Here is a 9,881-nt window from a genome sequence, read left to right as displayed (position 1 = left end):
AACGGAGCGGAAAAATTACATTGTTAGCTCCAGGAGATGGCACTGTGTCCTGTCTGGGCTTCAAATGATATACATCGCCTTGAAAGCTGCATTCGGAGCCAATGAAAACCTGAGGGGTTCTGCTCTTTCTTGTTATGAAACGCATTTCATGGTAGACCTCAAATCACGTCAAACTGCCCCAAATATGGCATTTAATCACTCGGATCTTTGCAAATAAATTAGATGTAAGTGCAGGTGTGTCTTCTACCACTGTCTGCGCAGCGCTTTTTATTTCATGCTGCAGTCACAGGGCTTCCCTGCAATCTGTGTTTTATGGCCATTCACTTGATAGAAGCAGCAATGTACACATGTCATGACTGACTCCCAGTTATGTAAGCGCTTGGGTTTCCTAGATGGCTTCAGTTAGCTGCCTGTGTGTGGAAATTAATAACAATTCATCTGAAACCACAAAAAAAAAAAAAAAACACTAGAAAAAAGGTTTAGCTAACAGAAATCAGAAAGGAAAGGCCTCCCCCCATGGTCCTGGCTGTGTTGTTCGATTAGGAAGGAGCCACTTTGTCACTGAACTTTGCATGTGGCATTTGAAAGTAAATAACTGAGACCAAAAAAAAAAAAAAAAGAAAAGAAAAGAAAGAAAGAAAGAAAAACCAAACCAGTTTTATTTGTGCAGCCAACTCGGCAGGCTGATAGCGGCGGGCTGACCAGAAGGGAAATGGGTGAGGCCTTCACATCCTGTGCGGGTATCTCCCCTGCGCGCACTGCGTGCTGCTGCTTTTGTAACGGAGCCGTGCGGGCAGCCCCGGGGCTGCGCCCTCGCAGACCGCCGCCTCGCGTTGTCGTGCGGCCGGCAAAGCGCGTCCCAGCGGGGTGGGGGTGCGGCCGGCACAGCTCCTTCTGCCCGCGGTGCCCCCGTCCCAACGCCCCCTCCCCCCGCCCCGCGGCTCCCCGTGCCGGGCCGCTTAAATCCGCCCCATTGGCGGCGGCTGCCGCCCGCCCTCCTTCCTGCCGCGCCGTGATGTCAGCCGCGCCCCCGCCGGGGCCGCCGCTCCGCGGCTCCATCCAGGCCGGCCGCAGCCCGCCCGCCCCCAGCCGCACCGCGGGGCCCCGCGGCCGCCGAGCGCTGCCCCGAGCCCAGCGGGAGCCGCGGCGGTCGGGGAGGAGGCGGGAGCCGCGCTCGGCAGCCGGGGGAGGAAGCGTCAGAAAAAGCCTTTGTCTCGGAAATCGGCGTCGCGGCTCTCCTGCCGGCGGGGCGAGAGCCGCGTTCTCGGCTCGTTTGGTCTTTTCGCCGCCCAGGGCATGTCTTGACATAGCAGCGAGAGGCCGCCGCTTTCGTGCACTTCCGACGGATGTCTTTGAGCGTGCGACGGCGCTTCGGCTTTGAGACTTCTTTGTAGAGGTCCGTGCGTGTGCGAAATTCACATGATCGCGGACTGAAGGGGGAAGAACGGGAAGAAAGGAGCGGTTGCGCTGCCGTTCTCCGCCGGGTCCGCCCGCCCGGACGGTCGCAGGGCTGTGCGGCGGACGCGGCGCCGAACGCGCACGGAGACGCGAAGGCGAACCGCTGCCCCGCGCGTGGCTGGGAGCGAGCACTGCGCGGCATCGGGCGCTTCTCGGCTGGCCGCTCCGCACCGACGCACGGGAATATGCTGATGAAGGAGTACCGGATCTGCATGCCGCTCACCGTGGAGGAGGTAAGCTGCGCTCGGCTGCTCCCGGGTTTTCCTCTGCCGAGCGAGTTGGGGTCGGCTTCGCTGCGGGTGTTTGTCCTTCGTGTAACGAACTTGGGCTCGTGGCTGCCCGGAGAGGCATGTCTGCGGTGCGGGATAAAGGGATCCTGCGGGAGCGGAGGTAAGCGGAGCGTGTCGGAAGCCCGGCAGTCAGTTGCAAAGCTCCTGCAACCGAACGTGTGGATCGGAATCTGATGGCCTTTCGGGGGAGCGCTGCGCGGTCAGATCCCGAACCTGGGGAGGTTTATCTGAAGCCCGCGTTCTAAATATTGTCTTCACCTTTGCTTCAGATAACCTTGCCGAAGGAACTAGCGCAGGTGGGGCACGCGGGTAATTTATTGGCAAAACTTTTTCTTTGGTCGTGGAACGAAACGGTTGGAAGTCACAAGCTGCTTTTTCTCCGTGTTCTGAATTCACGTTCGGAACGTTACGTTTTATTTATCTGCCGACGCCCCGCACTCTACCTGCTTACGGTTCCAGGTGCGGTAGCAGTACTTGCTTACCAACACGCGCAGTGTTAATTGCGCACATGCGCAGCGCACGCCCGGAGGCGCAGCAGTCAGCCCCGCCGGTGCCCGCAGCCGGGCGCAGCGTCGCAGCCCGGACCCGGGGCAGCAACCGGGGCAGCCCTCGGCGCGCCCGGAGCCGACGGCCGCCAGAGGGCGCTGTGCCCGCGGGTGCCGGGGGCGCGGGGCCAGCGCGGGTTGTGGGTTGTGCCGCCGTGCGGTTCCGTGTTATTGCGCCTTGAAGCCGCCGCGTGTTGCCTTCACGCTGCTCGCGCCTTATGCTGGGAGCAGGACCCCAAACCGCCGCGTGCCTGGGGGTACGTAGGCATCGGTTTTGATTTTGGTGATTTTCCAACGGAGTTATGAAAGGTGCTATGCTATTGTATGGTAGCTTTTCAATACACAACTTTATTTGGTTTTTGTATTATCTTAAAGTAGACCGCATTTTATCCAAGCCAATTCCTGATGTCTTCAGACTACTGCGCTTGTGAACATCACCTCTTAATGTCATCAGAAGGAAGCGGATCTAATTCAGTTTCGAAAAGTCTTATTAAACAAACTTTCTGAGTAGAGGAGGCAGAGACAGCTTTGTTCCTCTTCCATAAGCACCAAAGTGGTTGTTCCAAGAGTGCCTGCTGAGATGCTGTGGCACTACGCTGTAGTTCCTATTCAATTCTGGGGTTCATTCATTAAAGGGAACTTTTACTGACAGTTTGTTAAGGACTGTTACATATATACTATTGCAGGCTCCCAGCTCAGCCTTGAAATAATTTTTGTGAAAGAAAATATCATGTGAACTTCTAAGCAAAATGACAACTACTGGAAGAACTATGCAGGTTAGGTCAGAACATAGCTGTTGGTTGAATAAGCCAACAACATTGCCAATTGGAGTTCACTCTGTATTTCATTTGTGGTACTACTGGATTACATGCATGCAAATTCACTCTTTTTGTTAAAACTGAGACCTTACAAATTACAAAAAGGCATTTCTTTTCAGTAATACATAAAGCAACTGAAATCTATTGCAGTAATTGCTTGGGATGTGTTGCCAAACTTCAGCCCAGCTGCAATTAATGAATAAGCTTGCTTCTTGGTTATTTTTCCTCTTGCATTTTAATTTATTAGTTCATTCTTTACATCATATGAGAGAATATCATAAGAGGGTGCATAGTGTTGGCTTTATTAAGCATCGTCTGTTGAAAACATGTCCTGCAGCAAGTGAAAGGAGCACCAAGGCATTGAGAGTAGCAGAGATGCTAAAAAATTGTCCAATCCTTTCCCACCGCAAATCATAATTGCATAATTCCTCATAGGAAGGATCATATGGTTTTGTGCCATAGAGATGCCATTATGTGAAATCTGCCAGGTTAGCATGTTAGTGAGCTTCTGCTTTGGAAGAGGTGAAGCGTGGTGAAGTTGATTTATGTGGAAGGTGATATTCTTTAGGGGGAGTAGGTGGAAAGATTTCTGCTGGATCATGTTGAAAGTGGAGTTGGTTACTGCTGTAAAATGCTAATAAAGATGTGATGCTGGCTTGCATATATTTTAAAGCTGAATGTAAATTACAGTAATCATCTTTTTATTTTTCTTGAAAGTGGGATGGGTTGGTTCTGATCTATGCATGTATAGGTAGTATCTAAACAAATGAAAACCAACCAAACAAAAATAATTTCTTTCCTTTGTTCTTTATCTCGAGCAAGATTATCTCTGCTGAAGTTGGTGGAATTGTGCCCATTCGATGCTGTAAATACAAGCTCAGTGAGTTCTGTGGGCAGTGCTGCCTGAATGAGCTGTGCAGGAGCAGCTGAGCAGTTGTGCAAACAAGCAGAGACCTGCAAAGTGTTCTTCAATGGAGATTGTGATTTACACCGAAGATCCTTTTAGCACTCAGAAATGGTGGCCTGAGGGGTGCTGTGATTCCTCTCTTTACCAGAGGTACCCAGCTTTTAGCTCATCTCAGAATTCTGAGCATTATAAATTCTCCCATTGTGGATTGTTTACATAAAATTATTTCAGCAATGTGCTTGTAAACAGTATTTGTATTCTCTGAATCTTGTGTGCACTTCTTTGAAAGATTTCATGGTCTGCTGTTTTGTGTACAAAGAGAACTTGTTAAAGCACGTTTTATGCCTGAGCTCAATGAAAGCATTTGAAGTGTTTTTATGCTCTGAGAGCTGCAGGTGGACAAACCCATATGCCTGTGTACCAGAAAAACCCTGAGTAGGGTGTGAAGTGTATGACACATTTTCTCTAAGCTACTGATATTCACTCTGCAGTTAATACAGACAGATGAGGTCGCCTGAGCATTTTCTTTCCAGCCATAACCAAAGAGCGTATTTTCACCAACGTGTAGATGTGTGGAAGATCTGAAAAAGCAATGTGTTGTTTGTAAGCAAGAGCACTGCAAGCAAGTAGGAGGTGAAGCTCAGCTTTTCAGTTCACTTTTAATTACTTGTAAATCAGCGTTCGGGCCACGTCAGGAACGTGACCTCTGCAGAAATAGTTACTGTGGCCATTTTGAGCTGATGCTGCCCAGCGAGAATGAAGGCTTATTGTGCGATTTCACTTGAGTTTGAACTGGAAGCAGCTATAAGATAGCTATACTCTTACACTGATCCCTTTAAAAGTTAGTTAGAGCGCTATGAGAAGTGCCACTTCTTTCTGTAGTTCATCATTCTTTCTGGAAATGCCTTACAGGAACACGGGATTTTTTTTACCTTCTTTCTGTGATTAATAGTGTGGAGGCACCACTACATTTGTCTGAGGAGCAGAGTTAATGATTGATCTCAAAAAGCTCTTTACTCCGTTATGAACATCTTTTTACCCTTCAAAAGAAATCCCTGCGTACGACACTCCAGCAAACAGAACTGAGCTGGTCTTTTGTGCATGCTCCTGTCTGCTGCATCACTGGGCCTTGGCTGCTCTGTGCCCTTACATTGACAACAATATAACAGATAAAATAAGTGAGCGAAAGCATCAGCACTTAACTTTTAGTATTGAGTAAGTATGGCTTTTTCACTCTCTTTTGACACAGTACAGTCATAAGAATGAAGAGTTGAAAGTGAGAACTGTATTTTGCTGTGGGAAAGAAGCAAATGCCTTTTCTTAACCTGGCCTTCCCATTGCAGCCATGGCCACCTACACAGCAGTGAGGACAGCTGGCAGACCTGCACTGAACTCTGCTGCAAAATGGGAGACCAAAAAAAAATGATTTTCTCCTCCACTCTTGTTTGCAAAAAAAAAAAAAAAAAAAAAAGCTTCGGTGTAAATCATTTAAGAATCTTTCAGTGCAGAGGATTAGGTATTACCTGAGGAACTCCAAACTCTGTCATGCATCTCTCGTCGTCTCTGCTGCTCTCTTGTCTCTTCTTGTCAACACTTCTATTCTCCAAGGGGCAAATACATACAGCAAATAATACTGTACATTTGATTTGGTGGCAAAATATAGGGGCAAGTTTTGCATTCCTCTTTAAAGACAATACAGCTTGATGGTGTCGTAGGCCAGTTTCTAGCTAAAGCACTGTATGGAGTTCTGATGCCATCAAGAACTCCCTTGAAGCATTTATCTTTGAACCATAATGCAGATTTGGAAACTACGAAACAGACAGAAGGGCACAAAATGTCAATAAAGCCTTTTAAGACACAGTGCTTTGTTGGTATTTTTATTATTTAGTTTCTGGGATGAACTTTGAGCTACTGAGAGCAGGAAGTTCTTGTAAAAGTGGGTGTGAACCCTAAAGGATCAGCACTTTGGAAATTGAGGCCCTTTTCATTTATGTGCTTAATAATGAACATGCTGACACCTTGACGTTCCGTAACTCTGGTATGTCAAGTGCGTTTTCCTGGAGTACAGTCCTCCAGGACTGTTTATCTTCCTCATCTGTCTAATTGTAAGTTTAGAAATCAGATTTATACATGTTTTCACATGTTTTTTGACTGACTGCTTGTAGCAGAAATGCTGAGTAACAGCCTGAAGCAGTGATGGAACACCTGATGGGAAGGCAGGGCCAACCCAGGGGAGCTCAGGTGCAAGCAATGAACCTGAGTGATTAGAAGGGCTGGAGCCAGGATCCACCCCTTCCCAGCCCTCATTTAAGGGTTGGTAGTGGAGGTGAGGGTATTTCTTGCTGGAGATCCCTGTATACCTGGGGTCTTCTAAAGGTAGGCAGCTCTTTTCCTTCATTTTTGTGTTTGTGGCTGCTGCACTTGGCCATGTTCTTATTTGCTGTAGCCGAAGACTTTTCCACCTTGCTATTACCATCCCTTTGTCGCATTACACTGCTTGTGTTAAAAATGCCAGGTGATTTATATTCTTTAAGGTGTGTAAAGTCATTTAGGTTACAGGAAGAGAGGAGATTCTGTACTAACTAAGGAAGGTTAAAAATTGTCTTTCTCCATGAGCATTCAGTTTGATTTGTGTGGTTAAAGCCTGTTAGAGATTGTGTTCTTCTGAACAAAAGGCTGCCTAGTCAAGCGGTGAAAAACCCATAGCATATAAGGATGATTCATCTGCAGTGTTCTTCTTTGTGACTTGCAGACAAGTACGTTCCCTGGGCTGTGCTCACAGAACTGAGTTGGTGTGCATGTGCCGAGTTGTGTGCTGAAATGCAGGCAGGTTTTCCATCCTTGCTGTGTAACACACAAACAGCTATTAAACGCTGTATGGTTGGAGTTAGGTGATGTGCACGTGTGAACCTTGCAGATATACTCAATAACTGTGGGCGTGGTAAACATTTTTTCTGTAACATAGAAAACTTCTTTATTATCTACAACTATTATTTAAAAATATTTTTCCACATATTTCATCCTTGTCGTCTTTGGCTCATACAATGTCAGTGATGAGCAGCAGTGTCTTTTTTAACACTCTATGCCTTGATCCCAGAATGAAGCAAATGAGTGTTTTGCACTGCTTTGACATGAAGTCTTAAGAGCCTTGCACAGGGGTACTGTGCATGTATTTCCCTGAAGTTGTGAGTGTCTGCATGTGTCTGGAAAACAAAGAGAAAAGTGCCTCAGGATTACTGACCAGATTCCAATAGCAGTGAGGAAGAGACCATTTAGATTTCAAGTTGAATCATCTGATGGATGAGATGGAGGTAATCTGGCCTTGGTCTCGTTTATCTCCTTCTCAGTTCATCTTCTATTCCCAATTTTGGTTATAGGTGAGCAGCCAATTTTGAATCCTTGGGTATGTATTAAAATGCTATTTTTATTTTTGTAATGCGTGATGTGGGGTGCTGCAATGTAGGAGTGACATCTTAATGGCTTTTCTTGGAAAAATTTCTCTATCTTTTTTATTATTATTTTTTAGTCCTATTTGTGGTCAGAAAATGCCAAAGCAGTTTTGCATTCTGTGCTGCATTTTTATGGCTCCGATGCTGATTTTACTGTGCATGCTCAGAGCGTTTGCGTATGTTTGTGCGCATACTTAATTTAAAGCAGAAGTGGTCATGTCCTGAATCACATGCATAAGTATTTGTAGATTGGGTTTATAAAAAAAACTTTGTTCATATTCTCTGCAGAGAATTCGTGGTTGCTGTTTAGGAGCTCCTCAGCAGCATGTCTGTTCTAAGATTAGTCGTGCCTAAACGATTTAGGAATACTTGGGCTCTGTGGGAATTGTTTTCTGTGAGCATGCTGAGTGTGCTTTATTTTCCATTTCATCAGATTAAATGTCATATTAGGTTGACTGTGCTGCCCAATTAATGACTGCGTTTAACTTTTTTTTCAGTAAAAATATTATTACAATTCATAACAAAATAATTATGTGAGAATGACACTCCAGTATAACACGCTGCTGCTGAATTGCTTGATTAACAATCATTCACTGATGACAGTCAGAAACACAACTAATTGTTGGGTGTATTTTCAGCTTCTTCTCTCAGTTTATCTAGAAGTTATTTAAAATATTAAGAATAACCTTTAGTACTAGCCTTGCTAGGCTTCTTGATAGTCTACCAGTATATGCTGTGAGCCAGGAATTCGTATTTATCAGAAGGAAAAAGGCAGAAATAATTCTATTGTTAAGCCGAGCAGCTATTTTTCTAGGTTTTACCTAGCAGGGTTTTGGAAGTAGTCTCATTTTGCAAGGCCTATTGTGTATATACTGGTCCTATCTGATCACCTGAAAGATACTCGACAAATTAATGCAGCTATTTATCTGATTTTTGTCAGGTTGCCTTTAAAAGTGCAAGTTAGCTGACATTTAAATAGTAATTTATTCAATAAATTAATTGTACCGTGACTTGACATAAGCCAAATGAAGGGCATGATATGTGTACTAAATCAGTCTCAAGTAACCAGGCTGTTTCTTTTATCATATAGACTTGATCTAAGGCTACTTTGGTTCGTAGTTCAGGGGATAAGCTTTTGTTTTGCTTCACTGTGTGAAAGAAAAATCATTCCATGGAATTCAGAGCTCACAATACCACTGAGAGATCCCTCACTGATGTCAGAGAGGCCGATATCTCACCAAGTATGTATGACAAAACACAGCACGTTTTCAGAATAGAAATGTTGGGAATTCAAATTCCATTTCAATTGCATGGTGTAAATCTGAATTCCGCTGGCTGCAGTAGGTTTATTCTGGATTTATACCAGAGTGATTGAAAGTAGACTTGAATCAAAAGAAAATTTGTAAATTTCTCAAATCTGTGAATCTCAGCAAGAAAGAACTCAAGCAGACGTCTCTAATTCATTAGGATTCTTGCCTGCCTAAGGGATGTTTCATACAGCCTGATTAAGGCCCTGGATTTATGTAAATCCGATGATAATATCTCTGGGTTTAGCTGATGGAGAATAGTTATTGATGTCCCCATGCTGCAAAACTGAGCAGTAACCTCTCAGTTCTCAGTCCTAACTTTGCAGAAACTCCAGTTCTCCTTTCTTTCTCCCATTTCCGAGTCCTCAGTCGCACTCCAAACACGGAAGCCCAGCCAAGGCCATGCGGCAGCCGGCCAGCTGGCAGTGAGCTGCTGCTCCCCACTACTGCCTGCTGCAGAGCAGAAGGGACTGCACGGCAGAATAAAACAATTGATAATTCAGCTCCCCTCCCAGTCCTAAGCCTGGGCTTGAATCTCCTTGTTGTGTCAGTTTCCATGGTTCTTTGCACCCAGGCAGAAGCTGAAGAGAGTACCAAGTTCAGAAATCCCTCACATACTTCAGAGGGTTGCTAAGTTTATTTGCATTTGTAAACTGTTTGCTACTGGCGTTAGCCCCTAGGTTTTTTTCATGGATGATTCAATATATAAACATGTTTTCTTATTAAGGAGACTTGTATACATTTGGGATATAAAGTTTTTTCCCTTAACTTCAGTGGAGGTGGAATAAAGGCTGTTTATTTTTCCCCCCCCCTGTTGTTTTGCTATAGCTTATTTTTTCTATTCTCCTTTTTTTTTTTTCTTTTCTGGATAAACACGAACTCAGTCAAGTGATGCCAAACTTCTAAATAACTTCTAAATCAATCCTGAGTGGGCTTGAGATGAGGCAAGCATTTTAGTGGAAATGTTATGTCATAGTAACAAATGCCCATGGATTAGGTAGTTTATTTCTAGGGCTGCATGGGCTATACATTGCTATTTATAAGCTATTTATAATTTAGGTTTCTCAAGCAGCCACGACTGTGTTTATGTTGCCATGGTGTTACTTG

The 9,881-nt window shown here is 45.1% G+C and overlaps 1 protein-coding gene across 7 annotated transcripts in view; it reads left to right on the top strand.

The window, feature by feature from the left end:
* The first annotated feature begins 1,354 nt into the window (after nt 1-1,354).
* Nucleotides 1,355-9,881, top strand: part of PITPNC1 (phosphatidylinositol transfer protein cytoplasmic 1) — a 70,852-nt gene continuing 62,325 nt past the window's right edge. For 4 of the 7 annotated variants that reach the window (XM_015279981.4, XM_015279977.4, XM_415676.8 and 1 more), the window contains exon 1: nt 1,355-1,691. In XM_015279981.4, coding sequence (XP_015135467.1) covers nt 1,644-1,691 — 48 coding nt within the window. In that variant the 5' untranslated portion in view covers nt 1,355-1,643. Of the gene's footprint in view, nt 1,692-1,726; nt 1,849-2,468; nt 4,169-9,881 lie in introns of those variants that run through there. The other 3 variants (XM_015279979.4, XM_040649785.2, XM_015279980.4) reach the window with 3 other exon arrangements.

Source organism: Gallus gallus, chromosome 18, assembly GCF_016699485.2.
Source record: "Gallus gallus isolate bGalGal1 chromosome 18, bGalGal1.mat.broiler.GRCg7b, whole genome shotgun sequence".
NCBI lineage: Eukaryota > Metazoa > Chordata > Aves > Galliformes > Phasianidae > Gallus > Gallus gallus.
This window is presented reverse-complemented; position numbering and strand designations above follow the sequence as displayed.